This window comes from Dipodomys spectabilis, unplaced genomic scaffold (genome assembly GCF_019054845.1).
Source record: "Dipodomys spectabilis isolate Male_0828 unplaced genomic scaffold, ASM1905484v1 ptg000262l, whole genome shotgun sequence".
Lineage (NCBI taxonomy): Eukaryota > Metazoa > Chordata > Mammalia > Rodentia > Heteromyidae > Dipodomys > Dipodomys spectabilis.
In genome coordinates, this window is record NW_024870939.1 from 2,020,683 (window position 1) to 2,043,275 (window position 22,593).

Sequence of the window (22,593 nt, forward strand, 5' to 3'; positions counted from 1 at the left end):
GGTCCACTGACGGAGCGGGCGTGGACTTTCTTCACAAGCGCCAGGCTCTGCGTGTACTCACTTTGGCCTCCGCTGGGCTTCGGACGGCGGTGGTGGCCACTAGACTCAACTAAGGGCGGAGTCTCGAACAGAGGCTATGGGCAGGGCGGGGCAAGCGACTAGATCGTCGCGCACAGGCTCCAGTCCGGTTTTTGCCTCCGACTGCCGACTCCTTTTCCCCACCCGCCGCCCCTCGCCCCGCCCCGCCCCGCCCCCCACCTTGGGGCAGGTGAGTGGCGGCCAATGGGCGAGCGCGGGGCAGGTGCCCGCTAACTCGCGCGGCGGAGCGCAGCAGCCGAGGCCTGGTGGGGCTCTGCTGAGAGGATCCCGGGCGGGGGTCGGTCTTGGCGTGACTTGGAAGGGAACGAGCTGGCCTCAGCCCTCGGGCGGTAGAGCAAGCTCTTAGCCTCGCAGGCTGGCTGCGCCCGCACGGGGCTCCTGGAGCCCCGTTTGTCCCCTCTTGGCCGCTCGCTGGAGCCCATGCTCCCGACTGTGCGCGGTGGCTGGACTCGGAGCTAGCTCGGCTCGCACACCCCTCACCGCTCCGCGCCTGGCTCGCTAGCGAGGGCCGAGCGAAGGCGGGCGGGCGGGGGAGGTGAGGGGTGCGGGTGTGTGTGTGTGTGTGTGTGTGTGTGTGTGTGTGTGTGTGTGTGTGTGCATGTGCATGACTGGGTGCACACCCCGCAAGGCGGCAGAGCCAGGACGCCCAGCGCTCCCTGGAGCCCCGCTGCCTCGCCCGACTCCGGCAGCCACGACCATGTTCCAGCCCGCGGCCAAGCGGGGCTTTACCATAGAGTCCTTGGTGGCCAAGGATGGTGGCACCGGCGGCGGCACTGGCAGCGGGGGCGCGGGCTCCCATCCCCTGGCGGCAGCCGCTTCAGAGGAACCGCTCCGGCCCACAGCACTCAACTACCCTCACCCCAGCGCGGCCGAGGCAGCCTTCGTAAGCGGCTTCCCCACCGCCGCCGCCGCGGGTGCCGGCCGCTCGCTCTACGGAGGGCCCGAGCTCGTGTTCCCCGAAGCCATGAACCACCCGGCGCTGACGGTGCACCCGGCGCACCAGCTGGGAGCCTCCCCGCTGCAGCCTCCGCACTCTTTCTTCGGCGCCCAGCACCGGGACCCTCTCCACTTCTACCCCTGGGTGCTAAGGAACCGCTTCTTCGGCCACCGCTTCCAGGGTGAGTGCCCACGCTGTGCGGGGCTGGCCGGCGTCCGCACCGCGACGAACGCTGGGGAGGGTGCGGAAGGGGGGGGTGTCGCGGGGCTGTTAGGAAGTTATTGCGGAGAAGGTTGCGGGTCCACAGAGATGGATTCTCCCAGCCCTGCGGATCCACCTGTGTTCTGTTGTGGTATCCCACCCGGAGAGTGAGGTGGGTACCTCCATGCTTTCCCAGGGATAAGGCTGGTTCGAATGCCAAGTCCAGGAGCATCAACGGGAACCTATTTTGGCCCTATCTTGGCTCGTCTCTTTCCTCTGGACTGACTGAGCCAGTCCCAGCCCCGAGAGCGCGGGGTTCTCTGCCCCCTCTCTCGGTCCCAGCTTTGAGTCCGCATGATTCTTGGCGCTCAAGTTCACCACCAGCTCCCAGGGATCCTTCGCTGGCGCATCTGGGCAGGCGAAAGTCCATCCAGCTACCCTGGCTCTGTGGGAAGCAAGGGGCATGGGGGAGGTTCAACCGCAGAGTTAATGTTCAGTGTGGGGTGCTCCACTGTCTGGGGTTCTTCCTCATAACCTTGCCCCTGCTTTTCCAGTGCCTCTAGGACCTAAGATGGGAAGATTTGCAATGAACAAAGTGGTTTCCTTGGTCGCTGGCTGCCTCCCGAACCCACCTGGTTGCAGGGGCCCCACAACAATCCTCCCTAGCAGGAAGTTAGGAGTAGAAGCAGAGGGCTTTTAAGGTGCAGTCTAGTCCTAGCCCCCAGTCTAAACCAAATCAGCTTGCTAATTAAGATCCTCACAGGCCTTACACACACATTTACACACACACACATTTACACACAGAGTTCAATCATCTGAGTTACTCAAAGAACAGTTTCATCTGTTGAAGATCGTTTTCTTGAATGTGTTGGACTTTTTCTTTCCTTCATTAAAAATATACTGGCCTTGATTTGTCCAGTAATTGCTTTAGGTCCCACTTAATTTGTTAGTGCAGTCTGGATTTCAGGTTTGTGAGGTTCCATCGCCCAGAGGGAGCTAGGTAATTCAGCTTTTAGTGGAACAACGAAAAACACGAGGCTGGAGCTTTGGCTTCCGCCAGTAAGCCAACTCAAAGTCAAATAGATGTTTGGGATCATTGTTTAGGTAATAAAAGAAAGGTGATCTCCTGACGTTTTGGGAAAAGCGGCGTGACTATCTCAGAAAACAAAACAAAACAAAACTGCTTTTCAGGGTCTCGATTTGTCAGTCCATTATCTGTCCCACCTGACCAATAAGATTCCTACTCCGCAGACCCCACGGATCCAGAGAATGCAATTACTTCATCAAGAATTCTTGTGGGCAGACTTGTCTCCTCCGAGGATTTCAAAGATTTGCCTAAATCCAAGTCTGGTGTGGGTGGGGGAAGAAGTCTTGAGTGTTAGATGCTTGGGGTAAGAGCTCGGACCACTTAAAAATGCTTACCTATAAAATGAGAGTTTGGGGTAGTTGTTGTTTATATATATTTAGCAAACTACCGGGAGGCGGGGAGGAGGGGGGCTGGCTCTAGATCTCAAAACTTAAGAGCCCAGCACTGAGTTTGATTCTCCGCTGCCCGTGAGCCCGCGGCGGAAGGGTAAAGGGGTGGTGAAGGCATTAGAACTAGCGGGTCCTGAGCCCTGCCCAGCGGCCCGGCGTGGCTGCTCCAGAGGTGGCCTCCCGGAAGCTTCTTCCGTTTCGGATCCAGACTCCCACGCCCTCCTCGCACCCTCCTTTCGCACCTCGGCCTCGCCCGCACAGACCCAGGGCACCGAGAGCTAGAGAAGCATTGCCAGAGATGCTTGCCGGAGACCCGAACCTCCCCACCCAGGCGAGGCCAGATGATTTCTCAGCAAAAATGCCGCTACTTCCCGAGCCGCGGTCCTAGCGGGTATGTGGTGCAGTTGCGCGAATGGTCGGATTTTTCTTTTAAGAACCGTGTCTGGACGCGCGGAGACGGAGCCAGTTCGTACCCGGAAATCTAAAGGGCTCTAAAGGACTTTTCTAACCTCGAGAGGCGGTGGCCTCGGCGCCCCTCGTTGCTGTGGCGAACCTGTGCGCGCCCCAGCGGCCAAGTGCCCTTCGGTCCCCGCCGAGCCTCGGGGCTGGCAGCCGCGCGGTCCCCGGCCCTCCGGCGCCGCGTTTTCTAGAGAACCGGGTCTCTGTGATGCTCATTTTAGTCCGGTTTGAATGCAAGAAACGAAACCCTACAGGAACGAAAAGGCAGTGTCTGCGTCCCGTGCCTAGCGCTCTTCGGCAGCGGGGTCCCTGCTCGCCGGGAAGTGGCTTTTCCGCTAAGTGAGATGGAGGAAGAGGAAAAGCGAGGCTGGTCAGGACCTCCAAGAAGCACCCGGCCGCTGCGGGGAGAAGAAACCGCGGAGACCGAGGCCACTGCTTTTCTTGGCCGGTGCTTATTTTTCGGAGATCAGGAAATTTAAGGACAGCGGACAGTGCACGGGGAGGGAACTCTAGGCGACCCAGCCCTGCGGGACCCTCCGCAGTTGTGGGCTGAAGCTTTCACGAGAGCCTTTGTTCCGGCAGCAGCGAGGGGAGAACGGAGGCTGCGTTGGCTGGCCGGGAGGACAGAGGTTATCTACCAAGGCTGGCTTGGCGCTCCAGGTCCTTGCCCCGCGGCAACTCCGCCCAGCCACTCCTTCCTCCACCCGCAGCGGGCTTGGGCCCCTCCAGTCTGGGTGCAGCTCCAGCCTGCCGAGCTTCGGGATCCCTAGCTCCCGCTTCCGGCAGCCTCATTCCTGGGAGTGTCTATTGCTAGTTTCCAGCCTTCCTTGAAGCGGCCCGCCGATTCGAGGCTTTAGGAAAACCGAAGTGGGTTCAGTTCCTAACTCTAGGGGAGGCTGAGCCAGCCCTTTCTACTTTCCCACCTGTCCTAGTCTGACAGCCCATTTATCACCGATTGGAATTATTGCCTCCAAACAGGCCGCACTCCAGCCTCCCGCTTGTTCGTTCCTCTTATTACAGTCAAAGGGAACCAAAGCCGTGTAGGAATGGCTGGAGGGCTTAAGGATGAACCCCACTCCACAGGTCAGACTGTGTGAAAGGGGCCAGGCACACAGTTCCCTTGTCCTTATAGAAATATGTGGCAGTTGATCAATGTCTTGAGATTTAGTTTTGTATTAACCAGCCTCTTTCTTACTGGGAAAAGTTCTGCTTCTTTTGGAATCAGATAACCATCACTTATCAGCATTTTGGATATTTTTTCCAGCCAGTGGTTGGATTTGAAGGAGCTCTGTGTATCTGCACAAGCATGTGGACACAGATTGGGCACATACGAATCCACATGCCAGAACATTACAATGCACTGGGGCCTTTCTTTTAGGAAACAGACTAGGAGCAACCTAGCCTTCCCTGAAACTAGCAAATGAGAACGCAGGTCAGAAGGACCAAGTGAGTTGCTGCCATCTTGCACGCTTGCTTTATTAAAACAAAACGAAACAACAACAACAACAAAAAAAACCCAAAACAGAGTGTGACATTTAGCCACACAGGTGACTGACATACAAGAAAATTACCAAACAACCATTAAAGCAAACACGCTGCAGAAGAGCACGGTGTGGCTTTCTCAGCTCCACACTTTCCGTGTGCTTCTGCATCCCACTCTCTCACGTCTTTCCATGCTGCATCCTCACTCTGACCAGTTCTGGCCAGCCAGCAGTTGAGACCAAACTCTGAATACTGGGGTGAGCTAGGATTTTTCTCTCCTTCTCTGGTTTATTTGTCCAGAGAGGTAATCCCTGATGAGATTTCCCCTGGGATCAGAATGATGTTGGATTTTTTTTTAAGCATTTCATTTTAATTTTAAACAAATCTTCCCAACCACCTCTCCCATCCTTCTTTCGTCTACCATGTTGGTAGAAACATATTGGTTCTTTTCTATTTTTCCTAGAGCAGACTCCTCATTTTTCTCCTTTGACTACTTCTGACCATCTGACCCTCTACTATCCTAATTTAAACTTTCTTCAGCCAGGTCTGAGGACTTCCAAGTCTGCTTTCACCAACAAAGGCACAATGGTCAGGCTTCGGTCCCAGTGATGTCTTTCCATCCTGTTTGGTAGTAGCTCAGACCCAGACACTTGAAATGGATAAGGATTCTAGAGGTTTGTGAGTTTATCTCTGGGATTGAGGCAGTAACACCTCAGTCTGAGGCAACTGTGAAGAAAGCCCCAGGACTAAACTTGGCCTGTGTAAGTCTCCAAAGCCCAGGCATTTCCCACTAGCAAAGGATACCAACACTTTTTTACCTGGAGAATTTTAACAAGGGCACCTCAGTGATGGCCTGTTTCACTTAGAGATGTTTCCAGAAATGGGAACATAACTCAACTGAATTGTCCAGATCATTGTCTTAAGAGCCAAAGAACAGGTCAAACCCATAGCCATCTCTGAGGAAATTAATTGGATCAGTTAATCTAAGCAGCTAACTCTTGTCAAAACACTCCATCTAGGCTCTGTGTTGGTGGTGGGTCAGATGACTGTTGAGTGCCAGTGTGAGGATCTATGGGTGATACTGTCAGGGCTTGTTTCAGCTCTGTTAGGGTGTGCAACTAAGACAAAGATTGCATGAAGGCCTATTGAGTAAACTGAGGGTTGGAGGGTAGAAGCCAGTTATGCTTTTGTACTTCTTGACTACCACTCTAGCTGTGTCCCGTCTTCTTGATTACAGGCACTATGTCCAGTTTCCCAAGGGAGAGTCACTCTGAAAACCTTGTACAGCAAATGGAAGAATTTTCTGATTCTTTTCTGTATTACTGATGGCTAGAGCCTATGTTTATACCACACTCATATAGAAACCAATAAATCTATACCATCTATATCTGTATGTTAGAAAGATAACATCCAGATACTTATCCCCATGCTTCTTCAGCATGGAACTATTCAGAGAGAGGACCTTTTCCCACCAAGAAGCAGTAAGAACCTCCTGTGAGAACAGGCTTTATTCCTGGATGCTATGTTTCTACAGAGTCTAAAGCCTGGGGAGTCAAAGGTGGGGAAGGGTGAAAAGAAATCTGAATTTAGATTTCCTGGGATTGCCTGCATGCTAGCTACCCCTGGTCTGCTTTTACAAAAGACAGGATAGAGCCTAGCAAAAGTTTTCAATGGGTTAACTCCAAGAGTAGTTTAAGTTGGTGTGAGGAGAGAATCCTTGGATACCCTCTAATTCTTGAATCAGTGTTTAGTATGAGCATGCCTAACAGGCTAGCTGCTTAACCTTCCAACACCTCAGCTTTCTTTCTGAAGGACCATTTACTTGAAAGCAAATTATTGTGGCCTGGGAAGGGAAAGGGTGAAGCCCAGATTCTTTAGCCAATCCTTGGGCCAGTCTCATCAGGCCTGGGCTCGCATCTGACTCGCTTCTTGGCCCAAAAGAGTGGTCTGACAGCCTGGGATTTCCGTGTCCCCACGGGATAGCTCTCTAGTGTGCAGAGGAACTGGGGAGCAGGGTGGACTTGGGCAATCAAAGGGAAGGAAGAAACAGAGGCGGGTTGTCCAGGAGGCCAGGTTCGGTAGTCTCCCTGCCGCAGCTGGGCTGCGGCTCACCGCGTCCCTTCTTTCTGTCTGTACCTGCGTGTGCTGCCTTTGCCGTGGGCCCGCAGCGAGCGACGTACCCCAGGACGGGCTGCTTCTGCACGGGCCCTTCGCGCGCAAGCCCAAGCGGATCCGCACGGCCTTCTCGCCCTCGCAGCTGCTGCGGCTGGAGCGCGCCTTCGAGAAGAACCACTACGTGGTAGGAGCCGAGCGGAAACAGCTGGCTGGCAGCCTCAGTCTCTCAGAGACACAGGTAAGAATCACTGGAACCACGGCCCGCCCTGCGCTCGGCGCGCGGTGCCTGTCCCAGAACCCGGGGAGGGAGGCGCGCGGGTGCGTTAGCAGCTCATGTCCTAGAGCTCCTTCCCTCGACTGTGCTTAGCCTGCTGAGGCCATCGGACTTGGATGGCCTTGTGCGGGCCCAGCGGGGGCTGGGTTGGGGGGGCACCGTAGATGCAAGCCATGCGCGGGGTATTTGGAGGCCGATTCCCACAGCCTCTGCGAAGGACCCAGATTCCCCAGGAGATGGCGGGCAGGGGAGCTGTGACCGCGGGCACCGACCTGAGCCCGAGGCTTGCTCCAGCCTGTCTCTCCCATCGCGGCGGTAGGGCGCTGCAGTGTTAAGAGATGACCTTGACTGGGCCTTCCCCGCACCCGCTGCGCTGCGGGTCGCGGGCAAAGCTGGTGAGATCAATGCTGCCCGCCAGCATGTGTAGTCTGGGAAGAAAGTCTGGGTGTCTTCAGGCTATCAGGAGAGCCCAGAAAGGTGCCAGCTCCCGCCTGGGGTCTGAGGGTGTCCCCGATCCTCGCGCAGGCCGGCGGCTGGGGCTACAGAAAGCACGGAGTGTGCGCGGGGCGTTTCTGCGAGGCCTTTGGCAGTGGGACAGTCGATGGGGAGCGGCTTCTGTCTCACCGAGTGGGGGAGGGGGCAGCTTGAACTGGGTGAAGTTACAATGGCTGTGTAATGTTTGGGTGATTGATAGTTTAAGGAAAAACCATTTAAGGAAGTAGATAGGAGTTGTGGGGAGACACATTTGGCTTACTCTAGTACTTTGACATAAATAAATAGTACTTGGGTCGGATCTGCGGGGCGCTCACTGCTGCCCTGGAGAGGAATTTTAGTGTTTTCCTAGGCTTTCCAGGTCTTCTACTTAACAGATTTGCAAATGAGAGGTGAGTTCCCACTGCCTACTCCGCTTTACAGCCTTGAAGGCCTACATTTCACCTTCCACTGCTCTTTCCAACATACTTGGTCTCCTCCTATACAAACACCTGCTCCCCAGCCCAGGACCAGGAAATGCACTCCCCCCGCTTAGGTTGGGGAAGGGGGGCGGCTTGAAGCCTTCTATTAGCAGCCAGGGTGGAAAGGGGGACTAGTGAGGGAACCAGAAACTGCCCAGTCAGTTCCTTTCACCTTGGGCTCTGGACTGGTATCGCTGTCTCGGTATCTGCTGGTGCTTCATTAACAATGAACGCATCAGCATCATTCCCGGCTCCACCGCAGGACCTGCGGGGTTTTCAGATTTGCTAGTGGCGGTTCTAAAGTGCAAAGAAAAAGCTTGTAATGCAACGGACTTAATTTTTAAATGTTCTAAAGAAAGCTATGTTTTAAAAAAATAAGTTAATAAAATAACATCTCCTTACCCTCTTGGCAAACAGTGTTTTGAAATTATTGTTTAAAACAAAGTGTCAACTTAAGCGTTGTGTATAATTAACTTCATTTAAAAGTAATATTTATTAAAACTTAATTGCGGAAACGTTAAGAAAGCAGAAACAGTTTATAATCCCACCACCCACAGATTAGTGCTTGTTGAAACAATGTCATTGTTTTAAAACTTACAATTTTTTTTAGCTCAGTGAGAGCATTTTTAATTAACTTTCAAGCTGAATCTAGTTGCCTGTCAATATTTGCTCCTAACAATGCCAGTTAGTAAACGGACTGATTGTTTCTTTGTTTTATTATGAGACTATCACAGATATGTATTTAGAACAAAAACAGATAGAATGATGGAATTTTTCCAGCATCACTCGTGGCTAATCTTGGACTTTCTGTAAATGAGCATTTTGCATATGGAATAAAGAAAAACCCAATAGAACTATGAGAAATTCAGGCCTACAGGCCCTCTTTGTATTTATCTACCTGGAGACGAGGTGGAGAGATGGGCTGGGCAGAGCCTCCCAGTTAGGTAAATATGACTTCAAATATGCGACTTGGGCCAAGTTGCTCAACCTCTCTCAGCTTTGGTTTCTTCATCAAGAAAACAGATTGTTCAAGCATATAATATAAACTCAAATAATATTCCAGTCCCTTCCTTTCCCTGGGTTTATGTCAAATTAGTGTCACAATAATGTCTGAACTTGGATTCCCTTAGACCAGCAATCTTCCTGCCACAATCTCCACCATCTGAGCTATGTTTTTGTTAGCCTTCTAAATGACCATTTGGAGCTAAGCTACTTAATTATTCCCCTCTCAGTCATTATCAGACAAACCTGCCTGTCATTTTTACCTACCCACTATTTGGCAAGCGTTGGTTATCACCATGAGCTTCCTGATACGTATTTCTACTGTCACTATTTACATTTGCTACCCAGGACTCTCTATAATCTGTCCCTCATGTATAGCTGCGTTTTTTTTTTTTTTGGGGGGGGGGGAGTGCCCTGAACTCAGGGCCTAGGCACTACTGTCCCTGAGCTCTTTGGCTCAAGGCTAGTGCTCTAGCAGTTTGAGCTACAGGGACACTTTCAGTTTTCTGGTGGCTAATTGTAGATAAGAGTCTCATAGACTTTCCTGCCTGGACTGGCTTTGAACCACGATCCTCAGATATCTCTTCCTCCTGAGTAGCTAGGATTACTGGTATGAGCCATTGTGCCCAGCTGTGTATAGCTGTTTTTTTTTTTTAATCTAGCTACCTACAGTCTGTTCTCATTAACTGCCCTCAAAACGGATTAATTTATACTTTCTAGTACATGTTCTTCTTATCAATAACTCCTAATTACCTATCTGTTGCTTATCTCCTTATCATCTATTTAGTTTTATCTTTGTATGTCTATCATCTATCTCAGACTTCTGTCATATAGAGCTATTAGTAACTGACCATGTATTCAGAAGCTAATGGCTGTCTGTTACCTATCTGTTCTGGCTTTGTCTTCTCTTTCAGCTGCATCTATGAAACTCCAAGGTTCTCTTTAGCCCTGAATTTCTGAGGCTCATATATGTTTTCCTTTTCTGTGTTTTTGTATAAATCCCTTACACATGCCCAGAGCTCACAATAAATATCCTTCCTATCATAATATGCATCAAACTTTACTGTTACTCATTTTATTATGTCATTGTCATACACAGACATCAGTCTGTAGATTAGCTGCATCCTACCTCTCATATAGTCTTACAATACAGATCCAGCTGGTGCTGGTGGCTCACACCTATAATCCTTGCTTCCCAGGAGGCTAAGATCTGAGGATTACAATTAGATGCCAGCCTGGACTTGGAAAGTCCATGAGACTCATCTCCAATTAATCATCCAAAAGGCAGAAATGGAGCTGTGGCTCAAGTGGTATAGTGCCAACCTTGAGCAACTACAACAAAACCCTAAGGGACAACACCCATGCCCTGAGTTCAAGCCCTAGTACTGGCACATGCACACACACAGACACCAACACACACACACACACACACACACACACACACACACACACACACACACACAGAGAAATAAATAAATAAATAATACAGATTCATAGGTCTTGCTTAGGATATTGTCTTGGGAGGTCCAGGGTGGGGGCCAGGCATAAAGTAAATAAAAAAAGCTTTCTGGGTGATTCTGATAATAGATCTGAACTGTGGGAAACAGAGACTAAACCTAAACCTATTTAACACAGGACCAAACTCAATGCCCTGCATGGAGTAGATGCCCAATAAACATGTATTAAGTGAATGGACAAATTCCATACACACTTTATTGGTAATTTCTCTTGTTGCCTGCTGTTAGGGTTCCTCCTTGTCTTCCTTCTATCTTTCCCATGCACTTTCATATATGATTATTAAGTGCATTATTTAAATGCATAAACCTTTTTAATTAAATAGATTGGTGTGTGAGGGAGCTCAGTACTCACAAAACTTCAGCCAGAGGAGGTAGGTGGCAACTTCTGTCACTTTGTTGACATAGGGTTGTATAGTTTAGGTGGGTATTTGTACTGATGCTCATGCATCAACCCAGCAGGTGGAAGGAGGAGCCATGGACAACAGCCGGTCAGTTCTTTCTTCTGGTTCTCATTATTTGCTTCTCCCACTGTGGTCTGGAATTTGATCAGGAAGGGAACATGTACGCTTTAGTCTTAGTGGCTGGTTGGGCAGACTTAGGCCCGGGTCTGTTCAGAGCTTCATACACACATGCATGCCCACAATGTAGAACACATGGCATACTGTGATTAATGACCAAAGTTCAGGTGATATCACAGGTGTTCATCAACTGCTAGTTGGTAGTCACATGACATGAAGACCATTTGCATGCTCTGTGTATAAATGTTTATTATGTGTGTGTGTGTGTGTGTGTGTGTGTGTGTGTGTGTTATGTGTGTGTGCCAGTACTGGTTTTTGAACTCAGGACCAAGCATTCTTGTTTGACTTTTTTGCTCATGGCTATTATTCTATCACTTGAGCCACACCTCCAGTTCCAGGTCCATTAATTTTAAGAGGAATGAAAGTACCTGTTTGCTCCTAGATGACCAGATGGTCCATGTGCCAGCTACCCTCCTGCTCTGAACAAATCAGGAGGTATAATTTGACCTTGTCTGGCTTTGACATTAGCTGAGCTGGGAGGGGAAAAAAACAACTACAGAAATGTGGTCCTTGGCCTTGGAGAGTCTCATTTAGTGGTGAAGCCTAAATTCAAAGTGAGGACACTTATAGAGCATGCTACAGGATGAGCAGTTAGGGGCTGAGTCACAGCTAGGAGCTAAGCAGGTTCAGGGAAAACCTGAATGGGCAGAAGACTCCTAGAAGGCCTCTGACCTGGAAGGCCTGAGACAGAAGTGAAAAATTATAGATTGGAAGGAAGGAAGGAGGGAGTGGTTAGATATGGGCAGGTTAAGATAGAGAGCAAGCTATTAAACTTTAGCTGTCATCTTGGAGCCTAAAAATAGGGAGGGAGGTTTTGGCAGATCAGAATATGCAGTCACCTCCCTATGGGGTTTTCTTCACAAAAACATGGAAAGGGACTTTCATGGGTCCCGGTCTGTTGTAGAGTGCTCTGCCCTTTTAGGGGACGGATAAGAAAGATATCCTAGTGAGATGAATTTTAGGGAAAAGTCAAGAGATCTTTATCCCTAGCCCTTTGTGGATCTCTCTGTGGACTTGTAACTTCTGGCTCTTTTCTAAGAATTCCCACTCCTCTAACATTCCAGGTGTCCTTTGTGGAGGAAATACGGGAGATTGGAGTGGTTCTTTGAGGTGCTGGGACAAGGGACATAGCCCTAGGTGGATGTTGTGGTATCTCACATGAGGGTGAGGGTCAACAATGGGCTGAAAGAGGAGGACACAAGAAGACTTAGGAAGAATTAGGGCTATGGTTAGTGTGAAGTTGGAGGTGGCCTTAGTTCTAAGAAGGGAAACAGCGTGAGCAAATGACAGGAAATGAAGCCTCAGGGAAGAGGGCAAGGAAGGGATATCTCCAAGTTGCTATCTATTATGCGGATTTTCTGTGTCTTAGGATGACAGAATAAGACAATAAGTTTAAAGCAGAAGAGATAACAGTGGGCAAAAGGAGGAACTTCCTAATTCCTAAGATCTTGATAAGGATACTTGAGGTCCTTGAGGACAGGACTAGTGTTCCCCAGAACATGTGCAGGCACCTGGAGCCAGATTCATCCATTGGCAATAGGAAAGGTTGGGGGAAGTAATGAAAAGAAGGGATCAGACCTCCAACATTCAAAATAACAGATTATACAAAGAACATTATTAGTTTCTCTGAAATAATGGCTGGGTTTGTAGTTTGCTCATTTGACAGTTTGTCTATTTATTCATGTATTTATGTGGCATACCTTCATTCATAATGCATACTTTAACAGTCCTTTAATGAACTGATATCTTCATTCATCCAGAGTGATTTCATATCTCCTTCTTTTCTTACTGGTTGAGCCTTGCTCCTCTCAATCACCTTCCCCCAAAGGTGGTAAATTCCCTCTTCTGTTTTTCCTTAGTATGTTTGTGTGTGCACGCACGCGCATACCAGTCCAGGGACTTCAACTCTGGCCCTGGGCACTGTCCCTTAACTCTTCATCTCAAGCCTAGCATTCTACCACTTGAGCCACAGTACCACTTCTGGTTTTCTGAGTGATTTATTGGAGATGAGAGTCTCACGTTCTTTCGTGTCCGAGCTGGCTTTAAACTGGGATCCTCAGATCTCAGCCTCCTGAGTAGCTAGGATTACAGGCTTGAGCCACCAGTGCCTGCACGCCTGTGAGATTCTTTTTTTTTTGGGGGGGGGGTCCGGTCATGGGGCCTGAACTCTGGGCCTGGGTGCTATCCCTCAGCTCTTCAGCTCAAGGCTAGCGCTCTACCACTTGAGCCACAGCGCCACTTCCGGCTTTTTTCTTTTTGCTTCTGTGGCCTAGGGCCTCAGGCATGCAAGGCAAGCGCTCTACCACTGAGCCACCTTCCCAGCCCACATCTGTGAGATTCTTATCTCCAATAAACTACTCAGAAAACTGGAAGTGGCTCTGTGGCTCAAGTGGTAGAGCACTAGCCTTGAGCTGAAGAGCTGAGAAACAGCGCCCAGGCCCAGAGTTCAAGCCCCATGGCCAAAAAAAAGACTAGTACTCTACCATTTAAGCCATAGCTCTACTTCTTGCTTTTGATTGTTCATTGGAGATAAGAGTCTCATGAACTCTTCCTGTCTGGGCTTGCTTTGATCCATGATCCTCAGATCTCAGCCTCCTGAGTAAATAGGATTATAGTCATGAGCCACCTATGTCTGACTCTTCCTTAGTGCTTTTTCCTTCCCTCAGTAACAGTGATCTTCCTAGCTATGTACTAATCTATTATAAATCTCCAGACTATGGGGATTTGGAGAGTCAAAAGTGGTATATTAGGTGGAGAATTAAGAACTAACCTTCTTGCAAAAGTGTCCATTAAACTAAGCCAAAAAGAAAAGGATCCCATCTCTTCAACACTTTGTACTTTCCCAACCACTTTTCTTTTTTTCTTAAATTATTTTTATTTGAAAAATGCTAAACAAAAAGGCAGGCAAAGAGTACTTTTTCTTTTGGACAATGTCATCCCTTCCCTTGCTTTCTCCCTAACCACTTTCCTGATTAGTCTTCAGTCCCTCTTCTACTGATTTTTCTATTTTCCAGGTTGGCCTTGATACTTCTTGCCTAGAGCACAGGGCTAGTCATCTCACTGGTCCAGCTAAATGATCACACATGGAACAGGTTTTCTGGGATCTAGCAACATCTTGCTTTGGTTCTCTGGATTCTCATGTGTGGGGAGATGAGATTGGAGAAAAAAAGCCAACAGCTGGAGTTCACTGTTACTGAGATGAGGAAAAAGTACTAAGGAAGTACAGGCTGATGATAGGGCAGATTCTGTGTAGGAAAACTTGATGGATATCTTAACAGCTAAGGGAGTTTCAGGATAGGTAATTCAGGCCAGAATAGAGTGTCTTGAAAGGGTCTGGCTACATGAAGAATCTGAGGAACACTTGGGTGAAGTAGAACTTTGATAGCACAACAGACATTTCCCCAGACCCAAAGGGGTTAAGTTGAGCAAGGGTATCTTCCAGTCAATGTTTACCTGCACCCTTGAGGTTGAGTGGTGAGTAGCATATTGGTGTTGGATGAAGGAGGCTCATGCAGAAAAGGTACAACCTCATGAGGCCTACTCCCTAGTGCCAGGAGTCACCACAAAATCTGCTTTCCTTGTAGGTTTTCTAACCTCTAGGGAAGGAGCTCTGGTTGACCCTGGTTGCATGACTGGGTTAAGAAGATCACAATCATCTCCTACTACATTGGTAGTTCAGTTCCTTTTTTTCTCAATTAATTGGTAACATGTGTGTGCACATGTGCTAATCTAGGGTCTTGAACTCAGGGCCTGGGTATTGTTCCTGAGCTTTTTTGCTGTACCACTTGAGCCACAGCTCTTTTGTTGGTTAACTGAAATAAGAGTCTCATGGATTTTTCCTGCCCTGGCTGGCTTTGAACCAGGATCCTCAGATCTCAGCCTCCTTACTAACTGGGATCATAGGTGTGAGCCACTAGTGGCTGGCTAATATAGAACTTTTGTTATCAGTAATATATTAGAGAAAATTCAGAAAAGTAGAAGGAAGAAGAGTCACCCATAGTTGAGTCCATTCCCATCTTCTTGTCTGTGCATAGATATTGTTTTCCATGGTTGTGACCACATTGTGCCAGTGCTATGCATCCTGGTTTTTGCTCTAACATTATGAAGTCATAAATGCCCTGTTATTATATGTTCTGTAAACAGCATCTGGACACTCAGCCCTAGGCTGCTCTGCAGAAGACAGCTAGGCTGCTTAGGGAGACGGTTGTATCCCTGTTTCAAGAGAGCTGCCTCCTTGCCCTCCCTGTTTTTATGGAGAAAACAGGGTTTCCTTTACTTGCTGTCAGGACCTACTATAGCCTGAAAGCGGGTACTGTGCTGCTTCCCTCTGTGGGGAAGTATGATGGGCCTGTCCCACTAGAGGCCAGTGTGAGACAGTATCTCCTTCCTAGAAGGAGGCTTGGAGTGTGTACCTGGGACAGGGAGAGAGAGAAAGGCACAGAAACAACTCTCTGTCCCTGGTGTTGTCCACCATCACCTGGTGATCTCAAGCAACTGGTCTACTTGTCATTTCTCAGAAATGACACACTGCATGCAGCCCTGAGTCACTCACAGGAGGCAGGGTGAGCTCACCCACCCACTGGCTGGCACAGTCACAGAGAGTTCTGGGGTGGAGGGCAGGGGCTGGGCTAGCAGCCAATGGTTGTACTGAGAACCATCCAGGGCTCAGGCAGCCTTGTGCCCAAGGATAGGTGGGCATGGAATCCAGGAGCCCTGTACCCAGAACATCTGCCATCTTCTCCTGTCTATCCAGGAAGAGACACAGAGACTGAAAAATTAAGGAAGGAGCTTTCTGCCCTCACTCCATTCACCAAAGTCAGATCCAACAATTTCTTTTTTTCTTTTTTTTCCTTTTTTTTTTTGGGTCTAGTCATGGGGCCTGAACACTGGACCTGGGCGCTGTCCCTCAGCTCTTCAGCTCAAGGCTAGCGCTCTACCACTTGAGCCACAGCGCCACTTCTGGCTCTTTTCTTTTTGCTTATGTGGTGCTGAGGAATTGAACTCAGAGCCTCAGGCATGCAAGGCAAGCGCTCTACCACTGAGCCACCTTCCCAGCCCCAGGTCCAACAATTTCTGGGCCAGTCTTTTTTTGTCCTAGGTAGATTTCTCCATGAGCACTGAGCTCTGGCTGCCATGCCTTCACCTAGTGGTAGGGCAGATGGCACAGTGGAACCATTTTGGGGATTGTTAGTGGGAATCTGGAAGGGGAAGGGGATAAAGCTAGGGTGTATGAGGAAGGTATATCCTGGACTGAAACCACCTTCAGGCCAAGATGCCAGGCCTGTTTTGTGGCTTAGGTCTATGCTTATCCTCAAGCTAAATTGGAGAGTCTTTTGGGGGCTGACACAGCCCTATCCAAGGTTCCAGTCCTACCCACAGCAGCCCCTGCTGCTGCTGCTGACACGAGGCACTCACTCACCAGCGTGCAGTGGGTAGCACCCACTTGCTTTAAACATGCTGCCATTTCCAGTAAGCCTTGGACCTTGCAACTAGCCCGCCCTGGGTCCCCTCCCCAGCAGCCCCGTGGAACAAAGATCTGGGAAGTGCCCTGGAGATACAGGGTTCCAAAACACCTTTGTCCTGTGGATGAGGAATTTATGCCCAGGGAGGGGAAGGGACTTAATGAGGTAGTTGCCAAGATTCCTCTCCTGCCAACTCTGAGGAGGGCTTAGGTCTGGCTGGTGCAGTGCCATGGAGTCCGGCTAAGGACTGGATGGCTTTCTCCATAGTGTGTAAGGAGCCACAGTGGCTCCTGGGTGATGTAGGAAAAGATGTTCAGGCTATGTCCTGGACATTGGAAACACTGGAGAAGGAGAAGCGAAGGATGATTGGAAATAGGACTAAGTTGGGAGGCTTTCGGGAGGAGATGCCTAGAATCGTAGGCCTGCCCTTCCCCACCACAGAGGCTGCTTATCCTGTTTGTTTATACTTCACTTCTCCCCTTATTGGGCGCTCACTGCCTGACACAGAGGAGGGGTTACTGTGTTCAAATAGGAGTTTATGATTGGGCAAGGTGGTCCTACCTGTAATCTCAGCTAGTCTAGAGGTATCCTAGGCAAAAGTTTATGAGACCTTCTCAACAAACAACCTAAGCATGGTGGTATTTGTCTGTGGGAAGCATAGGTAGAAGGGTCTCAGTCAGAGGTCTGGACACAGGCAAAAAGTAAGAGACGCTATCTAGAAAAACCTGAAGCAAAAAAGGGCTGGTGATGTAATACAAGTGGTAGAGCACCTGCCTAGCAAATGCAAGTCCTTGAGTTCAAACTCCAGAACTGTCAAAAGCAAAAGCTTCTGTCCTTCAGGATTGCTCCTGCTTGCTCCCATGTTACCTGTTCCCACATCTGGACACTGGGGCCAGTGATGTGGGGGCAGGAAGAAGTACAGAACGGCTTCTGGAGGGCAGAGCAGTACTCTGACGTGGGGTCTCAAACTCCTGTCTTTGTCTGTCCAAGGAGGACGAAGGCACCCTGGTGGCTTTCAGATTACCCCCAGGAGCTGGCTCCTGAGGGACCAGGGCTAAAGATGCCACCCAGCTCCAACTCTTACATGGGGGAGGAGAATTCCACATAGTGCTATGAAAGTGTCCCCTGATAAAGGGACCTACATGTAGCATGTAGGGGTAAGCCTCAGTGGTGGTTCCGTGGCTCTAACAGTGTTCTAGCTGCTCCAGGGTCCTACTCTTGATGAGGGACACCATCTTCTGATTATGAAGGCACATCTGCTCTGCCTCTGTGCAGCAAAAGCCAATCCAGCAGGAACTCATTGGGTTCCCAATGGTGGCTCTTTATATGTCCTTGCCTTTACTATTCATTAGGCCCTGTGCAGGAGGGATAATTGCCTCATATTTAGAAGTTGGTAGAAGCCAAGCCTGCTATGCTCCCTCACCTCTGCTTGCTAGAGGAAGGGCTATTGAAACCAGATGTTCCCCATCCCCCTTTCTTGCTCCCTCCCCCTGGTCCAGTGTTGTCCTCCTGTCCCACTTCACTTGCATCTGAAGAACAGTCTTCCAGATCCAGCAGGGGGCAACTAGCTGAGGGGAGCCCTGACCCCATGTAGCCTCAGTTTCCTCATCTGGCTCCCAGCTCAGCTGGAGAATTGGAGGCCCTGTGGCTGCTCTGGAGACCTCCTGGGTGTTTCTTATCTGTGCCCCTCATCCCTGGTGCAGGTGAAGGTGTGGTTCCAGAACCGGAGGACAAAGTACAAACGGCAGAAGCTGGAGGAGGAAGGCCCCGAATCTGAGCAGAAGAAGAAGGGGTCCCACCACATCAACCGGTGGCGCATTGCCACGAAGCAGGCCAACGGGGAGGACATCGATGTCACCTCTAATGACTAAGGGAACATCCAGGAACCTGAGGACAGAGTGCTGCTTGCTGCTGGCCAGGGCCTGAGGGGCCCACGCTGGACTCTGGTCACTCCCTGGCCAGGCCTCCAGTCACAGCTCCACAGGGCTTGGAGCCTGGGGCCATCATGGGCAGAGGGACAAGAAATGGCTGGCTAAGGCCTGGCACTGCTTGGCCTTCTCTGTGGAGAGCCTGCCTGCCTAGGGTGGGCCACCTGTTACTGCAGCCTCCTGCTGCTCTCCAATTCTCTTAGCTCCTTTTTGTTTCGATGCATTTCTGTTTTAATTTATTTTCCAGGCACCTGCTGTAGTTCTTAGTGATCCCCTTGTGTCTCCCTTCCCTATGGGAATAATAAAAGTTTCTCTCTTAATGACAAGGCATCCAGCTCCAACCCTAGAGCCTGGGGTGGTGAGTTTCAGCTCTGGGCCCAGTGGGTGCTGGTAGAGCAAATGTGTTCAGGATCCTGAGGCATTGGATGGGGCAAGATCATTCTCTCCTTTGTTGCTGGTTAACTCTGGTTTCTCTACGCCAGCTCCACAGCTGGAGAAAGTATGGTGAGACATAGGGAAGGACCACCCTGTGTTTGGAGGGAGGCTAGGCCTGGGTCTTTGCAAACTCATCAGTGGGAGAGGGAGAAAAGAGGAGCCCCATGCTTACATAATGGTGATTTCCCCAATGGAGAAGGCTATTGGGGGGGAGGGGCAGAGTACTGGGCTGGGTTATGGGGACACCAGACAAGGGGCTGATACTCCCAGCTCTAAGTCCTATTCCCACATGGATGTTCATATCCATGGAGAACCACTGGACAGGTTACAGCTTCAGAGACACCAGTCCCCCAAGGATGGGTGTCCCAGTCCCCCAATAAAGTGTCAAGGCAAGACCTGCTGAACTCTTTTTTGTCCACATACCCTTGTTTGTTCATTTGTCCTTCCTATTTGTCCAGTATTAAGGTCTCCTTGATCTTGAAAAAGTATAACCTGGGTTCCTAAAGTCTTTCCTGTCCAACATCCAAACCCCCACTTCTGCATCATCCACACCCCCAGTTCTTCACCATCCATGTGCTCCCATCACCTGCTCTAACTTTCTACCCATGTTAATGATAGTCACCAACAATGGTCAGCAGCCACCCGCTTGTGGCCAAATTCAATTGCCTCCCGAACTGATCCCCGAACTGTCCTTGTCTGCCTTGACTCCCCCAACCCCTCTACAATCATTTCTGTATCACATCTCCTCTCCTCGTACCTCTTCTCCCCTTTATGGGTTTTGTCTGCCAAGGACCCTCTCTTCCTCATCACACTCTTCCTGGGGGGTTCTGGTGTTAATTGGAGATGAGTCTCACAGACTTTCCTGCCTGGGCTGGATTTGAGTCACAATCCTCAGATCTCAGCCTCCTGAGTAGCTAGGTTTACAGGCATAAGCCACCAGGACCCTGCTCTGGAACTGTCCTTTTTAGATTCCAGGGAATATTTCTGGTTGTTGGAAGAAGTCGCTTTTCCAGGACTTCTCTTTGGTTCTCTGGTCTGTTTCTTTAAGCCAACTGAGCTTAAAGTCTACTGAGTATGGACTCAGGCAGCCACCTGCTGGATTCCATGGCCAGCACTCAGCCTAGTCACAGCTGGATGCCCCCTACACAAGCTATGCTTTAGCATTGTCTTCCATGGCAAATAGAAGAGTCCTGTGGAGCATTCCACAACGCAGAGGACACCTGGAAATTTCCCTCAGGCTTCCTCCCTCTTCCCTGCCTTATTCATTCCCTCCTAGATGATAGAGTCCAGACTGACTCCTCAGCCACATCTCAGCGAATCCCCTTTCAGCTGTCCCTGCCACCACCTAGGCCCAGGTCTGCTCCTCTAATGGTAGGGTGGATATCACGTGACTTCTGTGAACGTCAAGGGTAAAACCCACTTCCAAGGAGCCACCCATGCTCTGGCTAGGAATCTATTCCTCCTGCCTAAGTAGGATGGTATAGCAACTTTCCTCAGCTCCCTACTCTGCCCCCGCTTCTTTCCCACCCTCAGCCTCTCCTACTAGTCCTTTGTGTCCTCCATTTCTGTCTTACTCATTCCTGTCTCAGAATGAGCCATGGTTTGCTGTGCCGTGCCTTTGTTTATGCTGTTCTTCCCTCCTGGACTGTTGGGCAGCACCCTGGTGGGTGCTGGATCAATGTTGACTACATTGGGAAGATGTTCAAGGCCTAGCCTTGTTGCCTTGGCCACACACAGAGATCCAGGGACTGAAGGTTCTTCTGCTGAGAAAACAGAACTAGGTTCCACTGGGTCTATCATTAACTCCCTCTGCCCATCTTACTTTTGCCCAGTCAGTGCTAGAAACCAAAGGACTCTGTCCTGTCCCTAGACCTTTTTTTCCTTCTTCCAACAACCAGGAATATGTCCCTGGAATCTTAAAAAGGACAGGTCCAGAGCAGGATGCTGGTGGCTCACGCCTGTAAACCTGGCTACTCAGGAGGCTGAGATTTGAGGATTGTGGTTCAAAGCCAGCTCGGGCAGGAAAGTCTATGAGACTCTTACCTCCAATGGAAAACCAGAAATGGAGCTGTGGCCCAAAGTAGTAGATTGCTAGCCTTGAGCATAAAAGCTCAAGGACAGCACTCAGGCCCCACAACCACTACCATCACCAACAAAGAACAGGTCGCGGTTAAACCTATGGTGGCTGCGTCTGCTAAGCAGGTAGAATAACCTCAGGAGTGCATGCACACACAGGTAGCGTGAGCCAGAAAAAGCCTCCATGTGGCCCCAGTGGGTGGTAGGGCAAGGGAAGAGCCCTTCTTCTCCAGATCCTGCCTCACCCCGTGGGGGAGGGGTTTGAGAAGATCGCAGCAGAGCACCCAGTCTTGAAGATAAAGGGCTGGAAAGGACTAAGGAAACCTGCCAATCTTCCCAGCCAGGCCTGTGGGGCGGGCGGGGAGTCCCATCCATCCCCCATGTTGTGCCTCTCCCGCAGACGGTAAATATTGGTGTTGTGACTTCATTAATAAAGGCTTCTGTGAGCCTGAAAAACATGGAATCAGGATGAACTATTTTCTGAGCTGTGGGCTTGCCAGGTTTGCTAATTTGGGAGTTTTTGGGTCCTCTCCAGGGAACAAACCAAAGTCTCTCTCGAAAAGACGCAGATGCAGCCTAGAAGGGAGAAGATAGGCCTGCTCCCTTCCCTCCCCCGGACGGCTCCTCCGGCCTGAAGAGCAGAGCCTGCAGATGGTCAGGCTGAGGGGAAATTGGCCTTCTGACCCCCTCAGTGTGCGTGTGGGAGCTGCTGGATCAGGCCTCCCCTGAGTGAGCCTGCTAGGCCATCTCCCCTCAGGTAGGCTGGCCTCCCAGGGGCCTGCAGAAGGACAGGTCAATCCTGAGCACCTGTAAGAATACCAAGTTGTTGAATGGGGCAAGCACAGGTTATGCTTAACTCTTTTGGTCAAATCCACACGCGTACCTCAGGTGAAACTATCTCTACGCATCCTCTTGTCTATGGAACTTTCTGGGATTGGTCCCCATGGCCTTCGCAGAAGCATGGTGTGTGCTCTATGGCCATCCCTTTCCTCAAAGGTGCTGTGATTGCTTCCCCATGAGACCTTGAACAGTCCTCAGCTGAGTGAGCCAAGGTCTGTCCAGAAGGAGCCAGGTGGCCCGCAGGCCTCTCCCAGACCCCTGTTCCAGGGCAGCCATGGGGGGTGGGGGAGGGGAGGGGGCCAGCAGGCTGAGCAGTGCAGGCCCAGCCAGCTTTCCTGTCAGACGGCACTGCCAAGGCGGAGCCAGACATCGAGAACAGGTTTAACCAATTACCCGAGCTTCCCATCTGCTGTCTGGGGTTCGTGTGAGGGTGAGTGCATGTGAGGGTGTTTGGAGTGTCTGTGAGGGCTGTGGGCGTGCGTGAGAGTGTGACTGTGTGGGTGGGTGTGGGCGTGCGGCTGTGCCTGTGTGTGCTGTACACGTGCACAGTGTGTGGCTGCTCGTCCTGGTCACGGCACTCATTTGTCCAAGGCTGTGGCTAGCAATTGATAGTCTTCCTACCACCCTTCAAGACCTTGGGGATCTGCAAGGATAACCTACTGTGCTCCCTGACCTCTCCTTCCCCACTGTCCTCACCACCTTCTCTAAAAGATGTCATTTCCTACCAAATTGTTCACACTGGCTTCCCACTTTCCCTCC

The 22,593-nt window shown here is 50.3% G+C and overlaps 1 protein-coding gene across 1 annotated transcript; it reads left to right on the forward strand.

The window, feature by feature from the left end:
• Window positions 1-283: 283 nt before the first annotated feature.
• Emx1 (empty spiracles homeobox 1) lies at window positions 284-18,806 on the forward strand. The gene is made up of 3 exons (XM_042699750.1): window positions 284-1,217; window positions 6,823-7,007; window positions 18,259-18,806. Exons 1-3 carry the CDS (start codon window positions 698-700, stop codon window positions 18,424-18,426), a joined length of 873 nt encoding a protein of 290 aa, XP_042555684.1. The 5' UTR covers window positions 284-697; the 3' UTR covers window positions 18,427-18,806.
• The last annotated feature ends 3,787 nt before the right edge of the window (window positions 18,807-22,593 follow it).

Coding starts and splice junctions, on each gene's coding strand:
- Emx1 (XM_042699750.1), top strand. CDS start 698: ATGTGCATGACTGGGTGCACACCCCGCAAGGCGGCAGAGCCAGGACGC. Junction 1,218..6,822: donor CTTCGGCCACCGCTTCCAGG/GTGAGTGCCCAC, acceptor GTGGGCCCGCAG/CGAGCGACGTACCCCAGGAC. Junction 7,008..18,258: donor TCAGTCTCTCAGAGACACAG/GTAAGAATCACT, acceptor TCCCTGGTGCAG/GTGAAGGTGTGGTTCCAGAA.